Source organism: Hemicordylus capensis, chromosome 12 (genome assembly GCF_027244095.1).
Source record: "Hemicordylus capensis ecotype Gifberg chromosome 12, rHemCap1.1.pri, whole genome shotgun sequence".
Taxonomy (NCBI): Eukaryota; Metazoa; Chordata; class Lepidosauria; order Squamata; family Cordylidae; genus Hemicordylus; species Hemicordylus capensis.
The window spans coordinates 18991381-19014975 of record NC_069668.1 but is presented as its reverse complement, the minus strand read 5'-3'; the positions used below and the strand labels follow the sequence as shown (position 1 = coordinate 19014975).

Below are 23595 nucleotides of genomic sequence, written 5' to 3'. Positions count from 1 at the left end.
ACCCTGTCTTGCCTCTGCTGACAGCTAAGCATGTTTCTTTCTTAATGCAAAGACAAATCATGCCTTTTCCAGCCCAGTTCTGCTGAGCATGCGCTTAACATGAACTCACACCCTCCATGGCCTGTTTCAGTTAACTAACTGTGAACTGGGATTAATTCACTGGGCGAACGGGGGCGTTTGCTGATACTACCCATTGCAGACACAGTTGTCTCACGTGCTAATCTCTCGTGGTTCTTTTTTCTTTTTTTGTTTTGCCTGTCCCCGCCCCCCTCTCTCTCCCTTTCTAATTTTTTTTAATTTTTAAAGCTGCCTACTACATTCAGCATAGACAACAGTTTATATTTCCAGGTGAGTGCCTCTAACCCTCAGGCGCCATTTCTGCGGCTGAAATGACCTTTTCTCCCCCCACCCACCCGTAACGTCCTTCTGCATGTCACACTGAAATGATCCTTCTGCCTGCGTGAACAAACTGTGCCTTCCTTTCCCTCTCTGTACGATGCTCTTTGAACTTCTGTTGTCTTATAGTGCGGGGAGTTAGGACAGTGCATAGGGTTGCCAGTTCTGACCGAAGCGGTTCCTGGAGATTTTTCCGCCAATATTTTTCACATGACCAAGCCATTAAAAACTTCAGGATTGTTTGCGGGATTCACCTGGAGCTTGATGCCGATTCCTGGAGGCTCCTGGCAGCCTGTGTTAGTACAGTCCCAGGAGGACTACCGTGAGTTTTTTCAGATGGCGATTTTACCGCGACCTACCTTTGGGAGGGTGTGTGCGCGTTCATATATCCAAAGATTTACCCCAAAGTCCGTGCGATATTTCAGAGAGCACTTTACACATGATTCGGGTTTTTCCTTCCGTATCGGAACCTAGCCCGCTTTATGTCGGGAGTAAAAAAAATCCTCTGTTTGTGTCAGAGTATCCATTATGCCTTGAACTCGCCGTAAAGCCTCATGGTAAACCGGTGGTAAACCTGTGGCCATCTGAAAAAGCTCCGGGCGATGGTTTGGAATGTGTGTATCAGTTTTAAACTGTATGGAGAAATAGTTATCAGCCGGGTGGTTCTGCAGTGGGGGTTTTTTAAGGAACAAAGAACCTTCAGACATTTCAGGGACTAATTGTCGAAAGGGGGGCTCCTATGTCAACCTCTGCCATGTTTCACTTTTTTTCTGTAGAGATTCCCAATACCCCACATGTAACGCAGCTGCCTGAAACTGCCGAGACTTCAAAGTAAGTGTGTGTATATGTGTGTGTGTTTGTGTGTGTGTGTTCACAATGACCTTTATTGTCGGTTTGGTGGGATTACCAAGGAACACCGTCCCTAACCCTAAATACCGGAAGGGCACTGGATACCTGAAGGACTGCCTGCTCCCCAGGGTTTCTGCCCGCCCAACAAAATCGTCGGAGGGGCCTTTACTCCATGTGCCGAAGTTTAGAGAGGCTAAACTGTTGTGCACACATCAGGGCCTCCTCTGTGGTTGCCCCAGGCTCTGGAATGCTCTCCCAGTGAATATCTGCCCCTTGACAACTGTGGCTGCTTTTTTAAAAAAGCAACTAAAGACGCTTTTATTGGTTCAGGCTTTTACCCCTTTGGGGCTGCCGGGTCTCTCAGCTTTCCTGTTCCTGTTTGTCTTTTTAATGGTGGGTTCCCCCTCCCCCCCCCCCCCGTTTTATGGTTTTCACTGTTTCACTGATTTTAAGTGGTTAGATGTAAATTTTATGGAATGTTATTGTATTTTAACTTCTGCAAACTGCCTTGAGATGCATACTGAAAGGCGGTATAGAAACGAGACAATTAATAATTATGAGCGCCACTGCCCACTGAGGTTATCTGAGGAGGTCCATTTCCAGTTACCGCCAACCCGTTTGGTGGCTACACAGAGACGGGGCCTTCTCAGTTGCTGCCCCGAGATTGTGGAATGCTCTCCCTGCTGAGATACGATCCTCCCCATCTCTGGCAATTTAAAAAAACACACCTGAAAACCCATCTTTTCACCCAAGCTTTCTCAGCTTCCTTAATTTGGGGTTTTTTAATATCTGGTTTATTTTAAAATTAAAAACCCGATTTTGGGATTTTAATCACTGTTTTAAAATGCTTTAAAATTGTTAATTGTTATATTGCTTTTAATTTGTTTTAGCTCCTTACTGTTCTAGTGGTGTGTTTTATTTGTAAACTGCCCTGAGCCTTTTTATTTATTTATAAATAAAGTAAATAAATAATAAAACAAACAAACCAACAAACCAATCACGGCACCATCTTGCAGCGTTAACCCCTTGGTCTCTGTCTCCACTAGTGCTGACGAACACCTAGAAACGGATGGGGTTGAAGACCGTGACGCAGAGGTAATTTCTCTCTTTGGGGAAATGTTCTTTTATCTCCGTGTTGTTCTGGCTTGTAAGGCCAGGGGTAGGCCCCCATCAGCCCTCCGCGTGGCCCTCGGACCTCACACCGTGGGCTGGTATGAAGCTGGGGCCGAAAAAGTGAATTCTCCGCACAGCCCTCCTGGAACTTTCCCAGGCAGCAGGTTTTACCGCCGGTTTCCTGCGAGGGGCTTTACTGTGAGTTCAAAGTTGCCCCCGTCAAACCGACGCAAGCAGTGGATTTTCTTACCCTGGATATAAATCAGGCTACACTCTTTAATGGGTGATGAGAAACTCAAATTGTGTGTGAAGTGCTCACCAATGGCTTGCAGGGACGTGGGGGTCAATTTGGCTGCTGTGTGGATGCACCCCCTCCATTCCGGTGGAGATGGGAGCTAAAATCCGGGTGTGAAAAAGGTCCTGGCCCCATGCGAAAGATGATCATTTTACCATGCATTGCTGTGGTTTGCCCAGTGTGTATGTGGTGGGGGGAGAGCACACCCTTGCACCATTTTGGAAGGCGTGCACAGCATGCTGGGACGTGTCGTTTCCCCCAGTGCTTTTCTCCGAGAGCTCCTCGAAGAGGGTGCCGTCTCTCTTAAAGGGCCCCCCCAGCACGGAGAAAAGTGGTGTATTGTGTGGAGGTCAGCACAATGGAAAATGGGTCTCGTGTGGAAGGTCCGCCCCCCCCGCCCCCAAAGTGGCTCCTGCTTGAAAAATAGTCCAGCTCACTGATGTGAATAGAGCGGATCTTGTGGCGGCAAGCATGAATTGTCCCCCTTTGCGAAGCAGGGTCCACCCTGGTTTGCATTTGGATGGGAGACTAGAAGTGTGTGAGCAGCACTGTAAGAGATTCCCCGCAGGGGATAATGGGGCCGCTCTGGGAATTGGTTCCAGGTTCCCTCCCTGGCAGCATCTCCAGATAGGGCTGAGAGAGATTCCTGCCTGCCACCTTGGAGAAGCCGCTGCCAGTCTGTGGAGACCAGGGCTGTTCAACTTTGCTTCCCCCCCCCCCCCACCGCCGATGTTGGCCTGCAACTCCCGTAATCCCTGGCTATTGGCCGCTGTGGCTGGGGATTGTGGGAGTTGTGGTCCAAAAACAACTACAGTGTAGTTTGGGGGGCCTAAACTGAGCACAGGCCTGGTGTAGACAATACTGAGCTGGATACAGGCCAATGGTCTGACTCAGGGACATCGGAAGCTGCCATATACCATGTCCCTATCAAGTGCCCAACGGTGCTTTTCAGAGTGAGATCAGCATTCCCCTGCAAAAATAAAAGGTCCCTGCCCCCAGGAGATCACAATGGGTATTGCCCATTCCCCCTCCTTTTTTTCCAAAGCATGTGGAAGAGCAGGAGCAGAACAAGTCCGAAGCGGAAGACGACGAAGACGAGGTGGAGGACCTGCCGAACCGGAGGACGTGCTGGCGGCGCATGATCTACCGCAAGGCCAGCCAGACGAGCGTCTACCTGCAGGAGTGGGACATTCCCTTCGAGCAGGTCGAGCTGGGCGACCCCATTGGCCAGGGGCGGTGGGGCAAGGTGTACCGGGGCCGGTGGCACGGGGAGGTGGCCATCCGGCTGCTGGAGATCGACGGCAACAACCAGGACCACCTCAAGCTCTTCAAGAAGGAGGTGATGAACTACCGGCAGACCCGGCACGAGAACGTGGTGCTCTTCATGGGGGCCTGCATGAACCCGCCTCACCTGGCGATTATTACAAGGCAAGGCTCTTTGTTGTTATTTCCCCCACCCCATCGCAATAGTTTAGGGACACCGGGGCTGCTTTGCATGCAAATGGTCTGAGGTTCGATGCCCAGAAATGCCCAAATTTGGTCTGGGGAAGGGGTCTGTCTGTCTGTCTGAAACCCTGGGGGGTAGGGCTGCTGCCAGTCAGAGTGGGCAACTCTCAGCAAGACGGACCAGCGGTCTGACTCGGTGGGCAGCAGCTTCCTTATAGGGGATGGGGCTGTAGCTCAGGGGAAGAGCATCCACTTGGCATGCGGCCAGGTCCCCGGCTCAATCCCTGGCAGCCTCATCTCCAGGTAGGGCTGGGCAAGACGCCGGCCTGGAACCCCGGCGAGCTTCTTTCCTTGACAGCCCTTCTGCCTCTCCGCCTCTGCTTCAGCTTCTGCAAAGGGAGGACGCTTCACTCGTTCGTAAGGGACCCCAAAACCCATCTGGATATCAACACGACCAGGCAAATCGCCCAGGAGATTATTAAGGTGAGGCATCTTCGGTGGACCAGCCAGCCTGGCTTCAGCTCCCTGATGGCCTGTGTGCAGTTGACCCACGAGTATACCCCTCAGGTTCTGGCAACTGTAAGCTCGTTTTTTGGACTATGGCTCATTTCTAGCCTTTAAAGAATAAATAACGCATCATCCACAACATGGGAGAGCTGGTCTCGTGGCAGCAAGCATGAATTGTCCCCTTTGCTAAGCAGGGTCCACCCTGGTTTGCATTGGAATGGAAGGCTACATGTTATGTGAGCACTGTAAGATATTCCCCCTGAGGGGATGGGGCCGCTCTGGGAAGAGCACCTGCCGACTTGCATGAAGAAGGATCCACGTTCCCTCCCTGGCAGCATCTCCAAGATAGGGCTGGGAGAGAGACTCCTGCCTGCAGCCTTGGAGAAGCCGCTGCTGCCAGTCTGTGTAGAAAATACTGAGCTAGATGGGCCAAGGGCTTGACTCGGTAGAAGGCAGCTTTTTGGGAAGGATAGTTATGAGCAAGAATGAGTGTATGACCTTGGGTGGCGATGCTAGAAAGTGAAGGGAAAGGTGGCTTCTCGTGGGGAACGCCTGGCTAAAACACAGGCTGCTGTTTTCCAGGGCATGGGGTATCTTCACGCCAAAGGGATTGTGCACAAAGACCTCAAGTCCAAGAATGTGTTCTATGACAATGGCAAAGTTGTGATCACGGACTTTGGTCTTTTCGGAATTTCCGGCGTGGTTCAGGAGGGAAGGTAAGTCAACGGATTTCCAACCCCCTTTCCCCTTTGCTACCCTCCCGCCAATCCCAAAGTTGTCTTCAGCCACCCACTGCAGAGTGGGAAATTCACCCACGTGGGCAGTTGTAGGGAAGGGGATTTCCGTGATCCCAATTAGAACGGAGCAAACACCTAGGAGAAGAACAGAACCATTCAGGGCATCTTGAGACAAGACGTTGAAGGTCCAAATTCTTGCAAAGGCTTGTTAAGGAAGTTGGATACGAAGCTTTATCTCTCCACAGTGCAGGAGTACATAGCATATTCTGCTAGCAAGCATGGCTTTGCTAAGCAGGGTCCACCTTGGTTTGCACTTGAATGGGAGACAAAGTTTGAGCACTGTAAGATCTTCCCTTCAGGGAATGGAGCCGCTCTGGGAAGAGCAGAAGGTTCCCAGTTCCCTCCCTGGCAGCATCTCTAACGAGAGAGGGCTGGGAGAGAGACTCCTGCCTGAAACCTTAGAGAAGCCGCTGCCAGTCTGTGAAGAAAATAGTGAGCTAGATGGACCAACGGTCTGACTCAGTATATGGCAGCTTCCTCTGTTCCTAGGATCAGAACAAGGAAGGGAGGAAGGTAAAATGCAGCGGGCAGGCACAGAGTGGAGGCGGGGACCTGAGAGTGTCGGTCTATGAATCAGCAACCAGAGCAGAGAGAGTGACAGACCACCAGATAACCCCCCACACCCACCCTCCTTTGGCGACAGGCGTGAGAACGAGCTCAAGTTGCCGCATGACTGGCTGTGCTACCTGGCTCCGGAAATTGTGCGCGAAATGGCACCCGGGAAAGACGAAGACAAGTTGCCTTTCTCCAAAGCAGCTGACATTTACGCTTTCGGGTAAGAGGAGGGCTAAGGCTACCAGGAGTCCCTCAAAAAGCCCGGTGGGGGTGTGCCTGGCTTGGAGGCATGTTTGGGGTGGAGCAACGGCTGGGGCTATGCAGGTCCAGGCCTGGTTGGTACCTGGATGGGAGCCCACTTCGGAACGCTGCGAGTGCTTCACTGCTACTCCCTAGATACAATATTAAAGGCTATGATACACTATTAAAGAAGATGGAATAAAGGTATATATTTTTTATTTTTATTTGTTTAGCGTATTTGTATGTATACAGCCCAAAACCCGCTTAACTGGGTGGTTTTATCATAAAACACAGGTTAAAAACAAAGTGAAAACATTAAAACAGTTTAAAACAGTGATTCTGTAAATCTAATGAAAAGCCTGGGCCAATAAACGTGTCTTAACAGCCCTATTGAGAGCTGTTGGAGATGGCCAGTGTGGTGTGGTGGTTAGAGTGCTGGACTAGGACCGGGGAGACCCGAGTTCAAATCCCCATTCAGCCATGAGACTAGCTGGGTGACTCTGGGCCAGTCACTTCTCCCTCAGCCTAACCTACTTCGCAGGGTTGTTGTGAAAGAGAAACTCAAGTATGTAGTACACCACTCTGGGCTCCTTGGACGAAGAGCGGGATATAAATGTAAAAATAAAAATAATAATAATGGAGAGGCTCTTATTTTGGCAGGGAGCGCATTCCAAAGCCTCGGGGTGGCAGTGAAGAAGGCCCCTCCCTGAGTAGCCACCAGGCGGGCTGGTGGCAACTGTAGATGGAGCTCTCCGGATGATCTCAATGGGTGGTGGGGATCCTGGTGACGAAGGCGTCCTCCTGGCCTAAGCTGTTAGGGCTTTATCGGTTATAACGAGCACAGTAGCCTTCCCCACCCATTATTTTCAGTCCATGTGCTCTGCGCCCAGTGAGTTCAAATCCCTCCTTCGGCCATGAAACTCGCTGGGGGGTTCTGGGCCGGTCACTGACCTCTCCACCTTGCCTATCCTCGCAGGGCAAGGTTGTGAGGCTGAAAATAACCCTAGACATGGCTCTGAGTTCCTGAGAGTGGGATAGGAATGCTGGTACATAAATGTATCTGCGTCCGTCGTCCCCCTGGAGGGGGACGGAATGTGTAGAGTGGGATGCTTCCCATCCCGTGCCCTTCTCCGTCGGCACGTTCCAACTCTGAACCGTCTTGGCCCCTCAGGACCGTGTGGTATGAACTCCAAGCCAGAGAGTGGCCGTTCCGGAGCCAGCCGGCTGAGGCGCTGATCTGGCAGATCGGGAGCGGCGAAGGGATGAAGCAAGTCCTCGCTGCCAGTAGCCTGGGCAAGGAAGTGGGCGTAAGTGGCTGGTGACCTCCTCCGCGAAGGGGGTGGGCGAGAACGGGAACCATGGGGTGGGGGGGAGGGTTCCCGTTCTCAACCCCCAGAACCCCCCAACAAAAATGTGAAACCCTCTTTTAGGAAATCCTCTCCGCCTGTTGGTCTTTCGATCTCAGCGAGCGGCCCAGCTTCACTCTCTTGATGGAAATGCTTGAAAAGCTGCGCAAACTTAACCGGAGGCTCTCTCACCCGGGACACTTCTGGAAATCAGCTGAGTATGTATTGGCTAGTACCTGTGACACACACACCCTGCCCGTGTCCGAGCTATGGCGTGTTACTGATTGGCTGATTGGCAACCAACCAACTTGGTGCAGACCACTCATTGGTTTGGCTGCTGCCCAAGCAGAGTGACCTTGCTCGGTTTCCTGAGTGCTGGCCCAAGCAACACTGGGGCCAGCGGGGCCGTCCTAGGGCTAGCAGATCCTCAGGGAACTCCCTCCAGTCAGAGGCTGAAAGCAGGGCTGAGGGTTCCCATGGCTCTCCTGGTGTGTATGGCACAGGGGCTCCTGTGGTCAGCAAGCATGAACTGTCCCCTTTGCTAAGCAGGGTCCACCCTGGTTTGCATTTGAATGGGAGACTACAAGTGAGCCCTGTAAGTTATTCCCCTTTGGGGATAATGGGGCTGCTCTTGGAAGAGCAAAGAAGTTCCCAGTTCCCTTCCTGGCGGCATCTCCAGATAGGGCTGGGAGAGAGACTCCTGCCTGCGACCTTGGAGAAGCCACTGCCCGTCTCTTGCCATACTGAGCAAGATGGGCCAAGGGTCGGACTCAGTAGGAGGCGACTTCCTATGTTCCTATGTGGTCTGGGCTGCTGAATTTGCCCACCCTGCCTCATTCCCTAAACTGCCTGCCTCGTCCCGAAACGGAGGGCGTCCTGGACCTGGGTTCGTGACAGAGATGAAGCGAGGCACAGGAAGTGAGCTACTGCAATTTCCTCCGGGAGACACAGACATCATCTTTTTCATGTTTCCCCTACTTCTGATCTTTTGTCTTCCTTTTTAACTGTAGACTAACCCTCTCTTTCTCTTGTTGCTCTCCGCAATTTAACTTTTAGGTTGTAGCTACTGGTGCAGCTGGAATTCTGCCTTGCATGCTTCCTTCTGTCCTAACCCACTCAGCAATTCAGACAGCTGCTACACACACACACACACACCGCTGCCGGTTTTTGAGCCTTGGATGCAACCGATGCTTCTGTGAACTCTTTTCCCCCCTGCCTCTTCTCTCAGTGTGGGCTGCTAACTCGAAATAACCATTCCTGTCTGCGAGGACTGTGGCACTCAGTTACTAACAGGCTCCAATAACCCTTCTCAACTTCTGAATTGTTCTCAGCCAGTTGCAGCAAATGTCGCTTCTTCTCCGCCTTGCCCTGAACTCCCCCTTCGCTGCTATCTGTTTGGAACAGTACCTTTCCCGGCGGGGGGCAGGTGGGTGTTGTTTCTCTGAATGTCTTACCACCAGCATTGTCAGCAAGGCGTAAGCAAAATCAAACCAGCAATGTGCGCTTGTATTTTTTTATGGGATTTTCACAAACACGAAGAAAAATATTGGTGTGTACCATATGTGCGTTTGGTTGCCCATTCAAAGCTGCTCTTGATTCTTAAGTTACTATGCAGCACCAATTGGGAAATTGTTGAGGTGGTCCCGATCTCCCACCCAAAAGAAATTGGTTAAAAATAGAGCTGTATCCCGATTACAGAAACGCGTAGTAAGAGTTATAGTTGGTTGATGGTTTCACCGATTACATCTGTGTAAATTTGCATAGGATTCGAACTAATTGTTTTGAAGGAAGCTGCATATTTTCTCTTATTTTTGGAGAGAGTGGGCCTAGGTCTAAACTGCCAGAATCTTGGGAGATGCATTCCCATGTCTGGAAGAGGCATTCCATTCATGTCTGGAAGAGGCATTCCCATGTCTGGAAGAGGCATTACAAAACACGTGTCTCTTTTAAAATGGTGACTGTCACTGTCTATCTGTATAAGCATTTGTATTAAAAATAAGAACGTTTTTGTTTTTAAAAAATGTGCTGCCCAGTTTATTGCCCGGAGCTTTTTAATCACTCAGAAGTGTTTGTTTAATTGAGCAATCTAACTTGACTTAATTGCCTAAACATTCCAGTCCTAATATATCCGTAGGGCTGGGTTGAAACAAGAAGAACCTTCTTTGGGGGAAGGACAAAAATAGTCTTGCCACCTTGGTCACACCTTTGCTTTTCACTGAAATGCATCCTCGTTTTCTTGCCAGCAGAAGAGGCAGTGGGACAGGTGGTGGGAATTTGGGTGCAGCTTTAACGGACAGAAGGAGAGGCCCTGTATGGAGTCTGATGGTCCCCCTACAAGGAGATTATTTCGTGGACGAAGCAGCCCCCGCTCTTCCAAATGGGAAGCTTAAAGAGTGCAGCTTTTCTTAACCACCTTGTTCTTTTGCTTTCTCTGTTGGTTTCCAAACAATTGGCCCTTCCATCATTTATTGTTTTTGGACCAGAACTCCGAGTATGGTGGTTTAATTTTGCCCTTTCCCCACCTTTTCTTTTCAGCGGGAGCAAAGTTGTCATCCGGTTTGAAAGATTTGGATTTGAGTAATTATAGCCGTTGTTCGTGTTTCCAGTCCGTACCACTTGCATACCTAAACGTCTGCTGGACCCTTTCACTTACCTTCCTAAATAACGGAAGGGGTGGGCCCCAGCCACCGCCCCGTGGGATTCATTCAGACGGGAGTTCAGTTTGCTTTTGACACCTTGAGTTCCAATGTGGAGTCAGCAACTGTACTTCAAAAATGTTTACATTCTGATTCCCCCACCCCCACCCCCTGTGTGAATTATATGCTGAATGGCTAATAATAAATGTGATATAAGAGGGTTTTTTTAATTTAAAAGTTCTTTGTTCTTTTGTTTTGCTTTGCAAATGTTCATGTGGCATTGTAAAGCAACCTGTTTTAACTCCTTGGTTTCATCTGTGAAGTTGCTTAAGGTTTAAATGCACAAGTAAGGCAGTGCTCGGCTTTTGAAAGTTTGGCTAAATTTGCGGAGGTCACGTGTGAAACTCAGCATTGTTCCGAGGTGCTCTGGAGAAAAACAGAGCCAAGGCGGAGCAAGAGGAGAGCTGTTTAGTTTCACCCCCAATCCTTTAAAATCGTACCCCACCCTGAAAATCAGTCAAATGGCCCTCATTTCAATGTTTTCAAATGAAGCCATGAAATTGCAGGGCATTTGGGCCTAAAACCCTTTGGAGGTGAAGGTTGCCTGCCTCTTAGGATGGATTTTCACGAAAAATTTAAATCGCATGATTGGCTCAACTGTCATGGGAAGCCCACAAGGGATGCTGCAAATTGAAGTTCTTGGGAGCTTGGAAGTGGTGTGTGGACAGTGCCCACTAAAATGCAGCTCTTCACTTGGGAAGCAGCTAAATGGAAATGGAATGAAACTGATAAATGGACGCTGTGTTGTTGCGGAGGATTCAAGTGCAAATTGACTGTGGCACACAGTTTTTACTAAAAGGCAAGCTTCTTGTTCTCATGATTTTATTGGGTGGGGGTGGGAGTGTCTCGGAAGCACATGGGAGGTAGGCCAGAATCTCGGCGGGGGGTGGGGTGATTACTGTGCTAGGAAGGGTCATTCTGTGGTCCTTGATAACCACTATTGCAGAGGTATTGCATAACCACATTTCTCCCTATGAGAAATGGCAATGACGATATGCTGCTTCCCACACCCTCTAAAATTTCCCCTCTGAAAAGTGGTGCATATCAAAAGAAAGAGGAGATATTGTACTCTTTTTTTTGTTTAAAAAATAAACTTCCAATAAATACTTGGCCATTTCCTCACAAACAAACAAACAAACAAACAAACAAACAAACAAACAAACAAACAAATAAACAAAAACAAACAAAAAAAAAACCCCACCAAAAAACTTTAAGTTCAAAAAAATGTGCAAGGCACCGAAGCAGATTCCTCGTTGCCGTGACAGCACAGGCACTGTCCAATAGTTCCTTGGCATCTCATCAGACCCTTGTAAGTCTTAGAAGACTGAGAAAGGGGGAAAGGCTGGAAGGTTTTCGGGTTGTTGGTATTGAGCTGGAGGTCACATCAGACCCATTTCCTGAAGTTTCTCGAGGCGGCCTCAGATTCTTTGTTAGATTGGGATGATTTTGTTTTTCTAGAGAAGAGGAGCTTGAACTGGATTTCTAGTGAGAAGAGAGGTTCGACGTGGTAGTTAACACTGACAGTAGTTTAGAAGTGGGGGGAAGAAGTGGGGATTAGGGGGAGACCGCTGAACTTGACAGATCTCTTGGTGGTGACAGCGGTTGCAGGAAAAGGTTTTCTGTGTCTTGCACCATGGCTACTGCCTGCTAACCTGTGGCAACGGCGCGGCACCCCCTGCATTTTAGAAGGTGGCCCTCCTGAGGTGTGTGGCTCGGGGATGTTCCTGGCAATCACACGCGCCACTGCAGCCTCACGAGATGCACTGCCAAGGACGAGGCTGTCGCTCAGGGCGGGAGCATTTGTTCTGCATGCCGAAGGCCACAGATTCAGTCCCTGGCAGCATCTCCAAGCAGGGGGAAAGGCCTTTTTCTGAGACCTGGCTGCTGCCATTCTGCGCAGACAACGCTGCCAGGTGTGAGCCAAGGGTCTGACTGAGTATGAGGCAGCTTCATACATTGGCCTTGGCCAGGAGCACCCACAGCCCAGCGGCTGCTTTGCATGCAGGAGGTCTTGGGTTCGAAACCAGGAAGCATCTCCAGGTAGGACAGGAACCCTGGAGGAGAAAAGTCCTCTGGAACCTGGGAGTCTGGAACCCGGGAGAAAAGCCCTCTGCAGACAATACTGAGCTAGACGGACCCAGAGGTCCGTAGGAAGCCGCTTTCTCTGTTAATCATAGACCCAAATTCTGCGTTTGGTTGTGGAAACCATTTTCCTGGCCCAAACTCTCTTCCCCCTGCCCGGTTCCCAGTAAGCCTTGAATTTGGCTGGCTGGCTAGGGTGTGACCTGGAGAAAGGTGCTCAGGAGATGCTAGGCTGATTCACTTGCAGTCAACCATGCCACAAGGTTGGGTGGTGCAAAGGTTGCTTTGAGGCAGGGAGGAATCAGGTGCCACTTGGGCCATATTGTGTGTGTGTGTGTGTTTTCCTTATGCTTCCCAATAGTCTGTTTTTGGGGTTTTGTTTTGTTTTTTAGGTAGGAATGTCCTTCCTGGATCAAGCTACTCTCTCTCTAATCCAGGGTTGTCTTATTGATGCTTCTGAAGGCTCACCAGCCGGGCTTGGGGGAAATGCCGTTCCTAGCAACAGAGCTAGTTCCCAGAATGTGGTGTAGTGGTTAGGGTGCTGGATTAAGGACCAGGGAGTCACAAGTTTGAATCTCCGTTCAGCCATGAAATTCGCTGGATGACTCTGGGCCAGTCACTTAACTCTCAGCCTAACCTACCTCACAGGGTTGTTGTGAGGAGAAACATAACCATATACACCACTTTGGGCTTCTTGGAGGAAGAGTGGGATATAAATGTAACAATAAAACTGGTATTTGGAGAGTCACTGCCTCTGTATATGGAGGCTCCACGAAGCAAAAAGCTGCTAATAGACCTGCTATCTAATCCTTTTGAGATGAAACAAAACACCTGTGGTTTTTAAAAAAAATAAAATAATGCTCCTTCAGAATATGCCCATAGACAGCAAATGGGGATCTGGTGATTTACCACTGTTTACACTGTGTAAAAGGGAGACTGGAGGCCATCTAACAGAACGTTGCACAGCAAAAGGGATCCGTGTTTGTTCATAATTGTTTCTATTCCTCGTGGTGATTTGTAAGAGAGTGACTTAGTGTGAGGCTGTATCATTTTGGTGTTGTACAAATAAGTAAATAAAAATTGTGAAGCAGCTCAGCTGTACGTGGAGGGGGTTTCCTTAGCCACAACGTCAACAGTGTATGTAAAATGAAGTCTGTAATATTGGTGAAAATGGACTGTTTTTTTTTTCTTTTCAGATGTAATGTAAACTTTGTACAGTAAATAAATAAATAAATACATACATACATACATATATATTATATATATATTTTCTATCAACTGAGTTTGTCTTCCAGAACAGCTATTAATTTAATTTAAAATGGTTAATAGTATTAACAAACAGTTCTGCATTAGTTCCTGTAACTGGCAAAAATAAGTGAATAAAATACATTCTATGCTAATGAAATTCTGAATATTTTAGGGTTCTTTTGAGTGAATAAAACTTTGGTCTGGATGAACAAATGAAGTCATGAGGAATTTTTCAAATCTTGCTTTTGGATGACTTTTTTTTTTAAAAGTAAAAAGCAAAATGGTTTCATTGGTAAGGTTTAATTGTGAGGTGAATGCACTGCAAACTTGTAGTACTCTTGTGATATCTATTTCCGTGCAAATTGATGAAGAGTGGGCAGATAAGCACCCCAACAGAGAGTGCTAGTATTTACGGCAGTTTCTTAAGAGCCAACAAACATGCTCTTAGCGTGCTAGGGTCAGCTGCAAAAATGCAAACCCCTGTCATTCCAGTTCTTAGTCTGTTTCTCCAGGGTGCACAACTCACAAGGCCAAGGTCAATTTTCAGCACAGGAATTATTACACTCAAGTTAATTGTTAAATTAATGAAAGCAAGGGGTCAGGGGGTGGAGTCTGAGAAAGAGGGACGAGGGGCAATGTTAGTCCTACAGGCCAGATCCAGTATCTGGAATTTAAGTTGCAATGGCCTGGACTACCAACATATCTGGCCTGAGTCACTAGCCGAGAGACCACTTGGTCTGGTGTTCAAAATCTATTCTACTAGGAGGTGCGGCCCATCAGTTGGGCAAAGCCATTTTGCGCAGGTTACACTTATAGGAAAGTTGAAGAAATTTAAGACAAAATTTTTTTATTAGTGTGCTTGCAAAAGGGAAGTAAAAGAACAACTTGAAATTTGTAAGATTTCATCCTGCGTAATGAGAGACAGTTGGCAACCTTATATACACATGTCCTGTATGCATAGATACCTGCCGAGTGATGTTCAAAGCCCATGTACCTGTGGCTGGTGGTGACAGCTCATGCTGCAGTAGATTTATCATGCATTCCTTTGTCATAAATGCACCAGTGTAGTGTGGTGTAGTGTAGTGGTTAGAGTGTTGGACTTGGACCAGGAGACTGGAGTTTTAAATCTCCATACAGCCATGAAGCTTGCTGGGGGTCTCTGGGCCTGTCACGTATCTCTCGGCTAGGGTTGCCAACTGTCCCTCATGATGCAGGATTTCAGGGATGAAATGTTGGTCCCTAGAGGGACAGCATTCATCCCTCATTTATTCAATAGCATATAATTCAATTGCATATACATCAGTGATACTCAGGCTCTTGATTACCACTGCAGACACCTCCCAGCCCCCACAAACTTGTGTCCCTCATTCCGGCAATGAAATGTTGGCAACCCTATGTCTCAGCCTAACCTACCTCACAGGGTTGTTGTGATGAGAAACACAGCCATGTATTGGTTCCTCCAAGGAAAAACAGGCTATAAATGTAAAAAAATCTGTCCTGTTTTTGTGGCAACAGATTAAGATGGCCACCTTCTGGAAGTTGCTGATTCAAGAGCAAAATAAAAGCAAAAAATTAAAATGTTGCACTCTGAAAAAGCTTGTCAAAAGGAGCCTTAAAGACATCTTTCTGTTGCAGTCCCAGGACGGTCTACTCAGAAGTGTGTGCAGCAGCTGAGTTTATTTCTAGGAAAGCGTGCAAAAGATTCTAGTATGCTGCTAAACAACAACTCCCATCAGCCCCAGCTACAGTAGATTGAGGCTGGGGATGATGGGAGTTGTAGTTCAGCAGCATCCGGAGGCCCCCCCCCGGCTGGATTACAGTTTGAAAGTTGAAAGCCGAGTCGCCTTTGAAAGCCACAAGCAGCAGAGGGCCGAGAGCATCGAACGTCCAGTCAAGAAATAAATAATCTTGGGTGCGTTTGCGAAGCCTAGCTCGGGTCCCAATTTAGCGCGTGCGCCGTGCCAATTCGCCTACCCCCCCGCCCATTCTATATTTTTCTTATAGAGATAAGGAAAAAATGTAGAATAAATAAGAGTGCAAACTTCCGATTAAAAACCGAAAGCTGCCCTTGGCAGTGTACATAGACTTCAACCAACAATCATTCAAACCATGTCACTTATTTTTCTTTTACAAAGAATAATTTAAAAAGTCACTTTTATTTTTCCCTCCTATGAGATAACAATAACTTTATTTCTCCACAATAATACAAATACAGATATATTCTTATTTTATTTTTATTTGAGCAAGCATTAATCTATGAAATCATCAGAAGTGAATTTACATAGCAAAAGCTACAATGAAACAAATAATACAAAATAACAATATATATAATAAAAATACAAACAATACAAAAATATATAAAATAAAACAGCAAGAATAAAAGCAGCAGTTCATGTTAAACATGTTTATAGTTAATAAAATTTATAGTTTATAGTTTAGTTACAGTTTATAATTTTAAAGCTTTGGTTTTAGAGTTTTTATTGTATTTTGAATTGTTTTAATTATGTTAACGTTTTAATGGTTTTATATTGTGAACCACCCAGGGACGTTTTTGTATGGGGCGCTATATAACTGTACTAACTAAATAAATGAATGAATAATAAAATTATATGATCCCGGAAGTTCTGGATGATAGGGGTTTAGTCTTATTCTAGACTTATTCTGAGTCTTATATGAGTCTTATTCTAGACTTCGAAGGAATATCCGCCAATGCATTAATTAGAATCGAGCAGTATATTTCGGAGAATTATTCTACCCATTCAATTAAATGCTTGTTATTAATATATTAAATATATTAATATTAAATGTTAATATTTTTCTGCTGAATAGTTTATTAAATCCTATTAAGGAATCCTTCTATCCAATAAAACAGCGACAATTTTTATTAAAGTATGAATGGGCCGTCACAGTTCAGTTTACTAAGATAAGGTAATATAAAACCGTAATATCGGGATGGCTCTATGGCTCCGCTGTGACTCTATCGTATTCTTACCTCTATCATTGGCTTCCTCCTTCCTCCGGCGCGCCTGCGGGCTTCCCTGCTTGTGCGCTCGCCCTGCCTGTGGCCCATGCGCTTTTCCTCTTCCTCCTTCTGTCTCTCTTTCTCTCCCTTCCCTCCCACCCCTGCGTGCTGCTGACCTTTGGCTTCCCCACATCCCTGCCCGCATGCGCCTCCGTCGCGCCCTCCGTCGCGCCCTCGGCCCCTCCTACGCCCCGCGCATGCGCCGCGAGCCCCTCCCTCTCCCGGCGGCCCGGGCTGGGGCTTCCGGTGTGGTGTCATGGCGGCCTGAAGGTGCTGATGGCTGAGGAGGAGGAGGAGGGCCGCTGAGAGCCGAGGGAAGGGGCGGGGGGCGCCGTCCGGACCCCCGCTCCCGCCGGAGGGGATATGGCGGCCCACAAGCCCGTGGAGTGGGTCCAGGCCGTCGTCAACCGCTTCGACGAGCAGGTAGGGGGAGGGGGGGGCCTCTGGTGGGAGGAGGGGCTTCTGGTGGGGGAGGAGCTCCTGAGGAGACTGGTGGGGGGAGGGCCCCCTAGTGGGGGGAGGGGCTCCTGTGGGGCTGTGGGGCCCCAGTGGGCTTTGGGGAGAGGGGGGCATGCATCAGTGGGCGGAGAGAAGTGGTGGGGGAGAGAAGCAGCAGCAGCAGGAGGAGGGAGGGGGCTGCCCCCCACCTCGGACAGGGAGGGGTCTCCCTTGAGCCCCCCTGAGAAATGAGCCGCTGGACCAGTTGGATTTCTCTCCGTGGGGAGGGTGGCGTGGGCTTCCTCTGGTAGCAGGGTGGCTGAAGCAGCTGGGGGCCGCCTCTCTCGGGTCCGGTGGGAAGGGACCTCTTTGCTAAGCAAGGATTACCTTGGTTTGTGTTTTGAAAAGATATGAAAACAGTAAGATATTCCCCTTTGGGGATGGGGCCACAACTCAGTGGAAGAGCATCTGCCTGCTTGGCATGCAGAAGGTCCCTGGTTCAGTCCCTGTCAGCATCTCTCGGTGGGGCTGGGAAAGATGTCTGCCTGAAACCTTGGAGAGCTGCTGCCAGTCAGTGTAGACAATACTGAACTAGATGGACCAAGGGTCTGACTCAGTAGAAAACAGGGAACCTCCGACCAGTTGGGTTTTGCTCCATGGGGGAGATGTTGCAGCCCTACTGTATAGGGATAGTAGGTACTTTGATTTCTCCTAGTGGGGACTCTCCACTGATAAGGGCCTGGATTCCCTGCCTCCCCACCCCCCAGGGCCTTTCTGACAACTGAGGAGAAATTCAGTTAGTTCTGTGATTGGTCCACTCTCTGTTTTTCTGCAATGGGAGCCAAACTGATTCAACAGCCTTGTATTGCATTTTAGCAATATTAGTACTCAGAAACGGCTAGAGAGTCACGTGCTCCCCATAAAAGAAAGCGTGTATTTCGACAGGTGTCCATATGCCTGACAGTTTGCCATTTGCTTTGTGGCATGTTGACTTGGTTCATGGTAGGAGTTCAGGACATCTGTTGTTCAGACATTTCCCTAATCTGTAGATATGCTGAGGGCACTTTTTCTTTCTTTGGAGGAATGATCAGCTGAAATGCAGAAAGGAGTTGAAATGTAGGGATTAAACTTCTAAGAGGAATTCAAGAAAGAACAACTGGAGTGTAATACACTGGCTCTCTAACTTAGATATGTATGTGTGTTCCTTTCGAAACTTGCTGTCTGTTGGTCGGATCAAAGCTTCTTCTCAGCTGATCCGAATGACTTCCAAGAAAGCACATTTTGTTGTTGAGAACTTCCATGCAAATGTGTTAATGCTAGCATTGTTGATGGAGAGGAACGATATAGTAACGTTTTGACACCAGTACTGAAATGTGGAAAAATACCAGGGAGGTTGAATCATGAGCCTGCTGTTTCACCCAGTGGTGTTGCGATCCAGAGCATGGAGTTTTGAAGAACTGAAGGCCTGGAGACCCCAGGGGCCTTGGCTGAGACACTTTCCTTGCAGCCTCGGTGCTTGGTTTGTAAAACGGGCAATAGTGTCAACCATGATAAAAGAGGAATAAAAGAGAGAATAAAAGAAAATAAAAGAGGAATTCGGTTTGAGCTGCACCTCACGGCCTTTGTGGGTTCTTCATGGAACTTTAACAGTTTTAACGGCAGTCTTGGAAAGGGCCTCTCTGATAATGGAGCAGAATCCTTGGTCATCTCTTCCTGTGGTTCATCTGAGAAGTCGCCTTGATTTGCAGTTTCTAAAACATGTAAAATACAGAGTCACATCTACACTTTTGATTGTCATATGCACACTCACAAACAAGCTTGCATTCTGCAAGTGGAGATGGTGATGGACACTTGTAGGTATATTCTGCTCTTGTCATTTTTAGGCAGAAGCTTAGAAATGTTTCCCCTTCTGACACTTCTGGTGATTCTCATTCCTTGGGATGTGCACATATGTTGGATTTCCACTTTCTTTGTGTCCTGGATGTCCCTCAACCACTTGGGAGGGAGAGGAAGCCGTCTGTTGCCTTGCTCGGAGTGGAAAGTGCAGTTTTCCTGGCCAAGCAGGGATCTGGTCTCTCTAGCCAAAGTTCAGTACTGCACACACTGTTGGCTTGCTTGCCCTCTAATTTGACACCCCTGCCCCCCAAGGAATGCAAGGAGCTCCTCCAGACTGAAGCTGGGGGGAGGTTTGAACTCCTTTTTTTGTGCTGTACCATGCAGGTAAGGGGCTGGCTAGGCAATCTGTTCTGAAGGTTCCCCCTCTTTCACAGCACTTGAATTTGGGAGTGGCGATACAGCTTGAGGTGGGGGGTTAGATTGCCGCGCACCTCCCCCCCCATGTGAGTTGTCTTGGGCCTTCAGCTTTTTATGCAGTAAACCTAACCAGCCCCACCCCGACCCCCAAATTTGCTGCCAGGGGTTAAAATGTTCTGTTTTCCAGAGGATCAGCAAAGGCTCTATGACCTCATCTCACCGTGGTGTTTCCCCTGAGGTGGTTTGATCTTGTAAATATCTTGAAGGTGCTAGTGACGTTGAAGTGGTTGAAGATGCTCTTGAAGGTGCCGGTTACACCGTCGGCAATGGGAGATCAGATTGGATGGCCAAGGACCAGGACTGAAGTGTGCCCCCAGTTGGGGTGCTCACCCTTGGGTCCCCAGACGGTGTTGGGCTGCAGCTCCCAGCACAATGGCTAACAGTGGTGGGAGGCATAATCCAACCATATCTGGGGACCCAAGACAAAGTCCCATCCATGGGGCAAGAGGTTGTAACAGAGGCACTTCTTCAAGCTCAGCTGGTGGCTGCTGCCAGCCTCCCCCCCGCCACCCCCAGTCTCAAGCAGTATGCTTTGTTTTAGACCGGGAACTCCTGTGGGACAAGGAACCCTCTTTTTTCTTTTTCTAATTTTGTTTGTTGGAAAGTGGTGTGTAGATTTTCTTCTTAATAATTAACAACTCAGTATACAACTTGTGCTTTGCAGAGGGGCTGCCAGTGTGTTGGGAAACGCTGGATATATTCATGTTCTGACTCGATTGAAGGCAGCTTCATGTCTTCACCCAAGGCCATGGTTTTGGGAAGTTGAGCTTCAGTAGCAAAGTTTAAGAAAAGCCTGCGGTCCACTGGGGAATTGCTGGGTTGGTGCATGTGTGGATTAACAAAGGTGATGTTAAGAGGAGAGCTGGTCTTGTGGTCGCAAGCATGACTTGTCCCCTTAGCTAAGCAGGGTCCACCCTGGTTGCATATGAGTGGGAGACTAGAAGTGTGAGCCCCGTAAGAGATTCCTCCTCAGGGGATAATGGAGCCGCTCTGGGAAGAGCGGAAGGTTCCCAGTTCCCTCCCTGGCAGCATCTCCAACGAGATAGGGCTGGGAGAGAGACTCCTGCCTGCAGCCTGGGAGAAGCCGCTGCCAGTCTGTGAAGACAATACTCAGCTAGGTGGACCAAGGGTCTGACTCAGTATATGGCAGCTTCCTGTGTTCCTGTATGAAGGCTCTTGGGACTAAAATAGAGGCTTCATGTGGAAACCCAGTCTGGTAGCAATTTCTAGGAGGTTAAGTTGCAAGGCCACATATACAGGCTCAAACAGTTAATGGAAGGGGAATAGCAGCCTTGTGACATGCTGGCAGAGATACAGATCAGGAGTGTTCTTCTGGTAGAGGATTGAGACAGTCCTTGGTGGCAGGGTGGATTTGATTTAAATCAAACTGATTTAATTCACGATTTAAGTCACTAGTCAGTAAGGCTTGATTTAAATCATAGTTTTCTACATAAAGACTAATTCTTGCTGGTATAACTTTAATATGCAAGTAGATGAAGATTTTTAGAATAACAACTTTTCATATTAGTTTTTTTATCCCCAGTTTAATAGGTTAATCATTCATATTTGGACAACTTTTCTGTTGTACTTAGGAAGGAGAAAAATAATCATTACCTTAATAATAACAATTTAAATAGATTTATTCAACTGAAACAATAACATTACAGCATATGTTATTTGCTTAAACAAACATCCATGTTTGTTAACTAATTTGGCTAAACAAAAAATATATATTTTAAGAAACTTAGACTGTCAGCCCAGCCTACACATGAAAAACTTAAATACTGTCCTCTGTAGCTCACTCGTAATCTTCATCTTCTTCTTTGTTCATAATCTGGAAAAGAAAAACAAGCTTTCCTGCTTTATCGGGTCCCAAACGATTTCTCAATTTAGAATGAATGAGTCCAAAGGAAGAGAATATTCTTTCAACGCCTGCAGAAGAAGCTACTGCTGTTAAAAGTGAAATCATTACTTGAACAGTCTCTAAATCCAAGTGCTTAAGTGACTTCCACCAGTTCACTGGTGTGACTTTCTTTAAAATATCTTCAGCAAACATATATTTCTTGAATGGTTCCCCCTTAGCTTTGAAGTTTATTATAGTTGGCATTACAGATGGATGATTGCTGGATACCCATGTCAGCTAACTCCTCTTCCACAGCACTTAAGTTTTGACCCTGGTACTGGATATTGACAATATTTGCCAAAAAATGAGCTGGAGACAGTACTTGTCCCATTCGTTTTTTTAATGCTTGTAATTTAATTCTGTCCATGTGTAGTTCTGTTTTTAAGTGTTCACTCAGTTCCTTCCAAATTTCAGCAGCATCAGCAATAAAACAGCTATGTTTCTGTATTTTGTTTAAAGATTCAGAGATGGGTTTCAGGATGCTCAGCATATGTTCAACATTTCTCTTAAGCCCAATGTTGAGGATTTTGGCCGTGACAGTGCCATCTATTTTATCTCGATTTTGTTCACAAGCTGTCATCAGAATAGGCCAGTTCTTGATATACTGCTCAAAACAGTCCACCACAGAGTTCCATCTAATATCTTGTGGGAGCGTTAGCTTGGTTCCACCCATCCTTTTCAGAGCTGCTGCAGCAAAGTGATTGTTACAGAAGTATTTAGCAATTTCAACAACATTAGTCTTTATTTCTGGAACACTTAAGTCTTTGGCTAAGAGGTGCAGCAAATGAGCACTGCAACCATATGTTATTAGCTTTGTATTCCCTTCCTGCTCTTCTAAATTTCTTCTCATCTTGGATACATTTGCAGCATTGTCTGTGACCAAACTGCGTACTAGACATTTGAATTTTTGTTCACATGTTATTATAGCTTTTACTGCCACTTCTTGTAAGTATTCTGCTGTGTGTGCATTTCCTGACGTATCAATTGTTTGTGCAAGGAAGACTTTCCCTTCTTCTGTTGTTATACAAGCACATACAATAGGATCATTGTGGACATTACTCCACCCATCAATACTTAGGTTAACAAGTCTACCCTCCAGAGCTGTTGCACATTGCTCCATTTCTCTGTCATACACTTTATCCAGCAGTTTCCCTGCAACATCTGCTCTGCTGGATGGACTGTATCCTGGTCTCAGTGACTGAACCATATTAATGAAATGTGGGTTCTCAGTCAGACGGAAAGAAGAGTTCGTTGCATAAACAAACTGGGCAATTTTTTCATCAATTAACTCTTTTTCTAATCTGCTAGTTTTTATCACAAACTTATCTATGGTGGTTCCAGGAGGGAAGGATTTTTTCTTTCTTTTAGGTGATAGTGATATGTGGCTGTGGGTGTCTGATGATGATGCTAATGAAGCACTATCCTGGATGGATAACTCTGAAACTGTAGAACAGGAGGATGGTGATCTTGAAGGTGGATAGTTTCCAGAATCCATGAATTCCCCTAAACAAAAAAGTCAATGCTGTTATTTTATTGTTTATACAATTTCTGCTTATTGTACACAGCACTGCCCCAAAAGGAATATTTGCTTTTCTTCATAACTGTACCAAATGACAGTAACATGCAGTAATAATAAGAAATATAATTTTGCTCAAACATGACAGTTCAAGGCAGTCTTTAGAAATATTATATGATTCAATAAAAATGTTTACCAACCTGAAGATCCTGCCTGTTCAAATGTGTTTCTTTGATCATCTTCATCACAGCACTTCTCATGATGTTGCCTCATTCGGGCCACCAGGCCTTGCATTTCTTTGTTGCAGTGTTTGCATTTTGCACGCATGCCTGCCTTACCGATAGGTAAAGGAACTTCATTAAAATATTGCCAAACTGGGTCTCTTTTACGGCCTGCTGCCATTATAGGTTTTTTCCTCCAAGGAAAGAATGTGATAAACCTCAGGTCATACACACAAAAAGATCCAAAGACTTGTCTGTCTGTGGCTATGCAGTATTGTGCTCAGAAAGTTTCACTTTCATTTTGTACTGCTTGTCTGCTTGCCCCTCCCTCCTCACACTTAGTTTCACTTTCTTCTTGTGCAGATCTATTCCACTCCAAACAATCAGAAAAATATTGTTTCTATTCTATTTCACTGAACTTCTTGAAACTTAGCACTGAAGGGGTTGATTCTGTATTCATAGGTTTGTAGAACAATAGGATTAAGGTCTTTTTCTCAACTCTGTTCATGTCATAACATTTTTGCTGTGAAGAAGAGGCATGTGATCTCTGCTGAGTCAAATTCAGTTTTGAGAACTGCAAAAGTAAACCAAGCATCTGTGATAATATCTTGT

At 46.9% G+C, this 23595-nt stretch overlaps 2 protein-coding genes across 6 annotated transcripts in view; both read left to right on the top strand.

The window, feature by feature from the left end:
* Nucleotides 1–13783, top strand: part of KSR1 (kinase suppressor of ras 1) — a 72385-nt gene extending 58602 nt beyond the window's left edge. The window contains exons 11-20 of the mRNA XM_053275248.1: nt 307–348; nt 1173–1227; nt 2292–2340; nt 3699–4081; nt 4486–4582; nt 5189–5322; nt 6047–6178; nt 7370–7505; nt 7629–7762; nt 10080–13783. Coding sequence (XP_053131223.1) covers nt 307–348; nt 1173–1227; nt 2292–2340; nt 3699–4081; nt 4486–4582; nt 5189–5322; nt 6047–6178; nt 7370–7505; nt 7629–7762; nt 10080–10125 — 1208 coding nt within the window. The 3' untranslated portion in view covers nt 10126–13783. The remainder of the gene's footprint in view (nt 1–306; nt 349–1172; nt 1228–2291; nt 2341–3698; nt 4082–4485; nt 4583–5188; nt 5323–6046; nt 6179–7369; nt 7506–7628; nt 7763–10079) is intronic.
* Nucleotides 13784–16827: 3044 nt separating this feature from the next.
* The window catches only part of NF1 (neurofibromin 1), a 167228-nt gene continuing 160460 nt past the window's right edge, over nt 16828–23595 (top strand). For all 5 annotated transcript variants that reach the window (XM_053274599.1, XM_053274596.1, XM_053274597.1 and 2 more), the window contains exon 1: nt 16828–17015. In XM_053274599.1, coding sequence (XP_053130574.1) covers nt 16956–17015 — 60 coding nt within the window. In that variant the 5' untranslated portion in view covers nt 16828–16955. The remainder of the gene's footprint in view (nt 17016–23595) is intronic.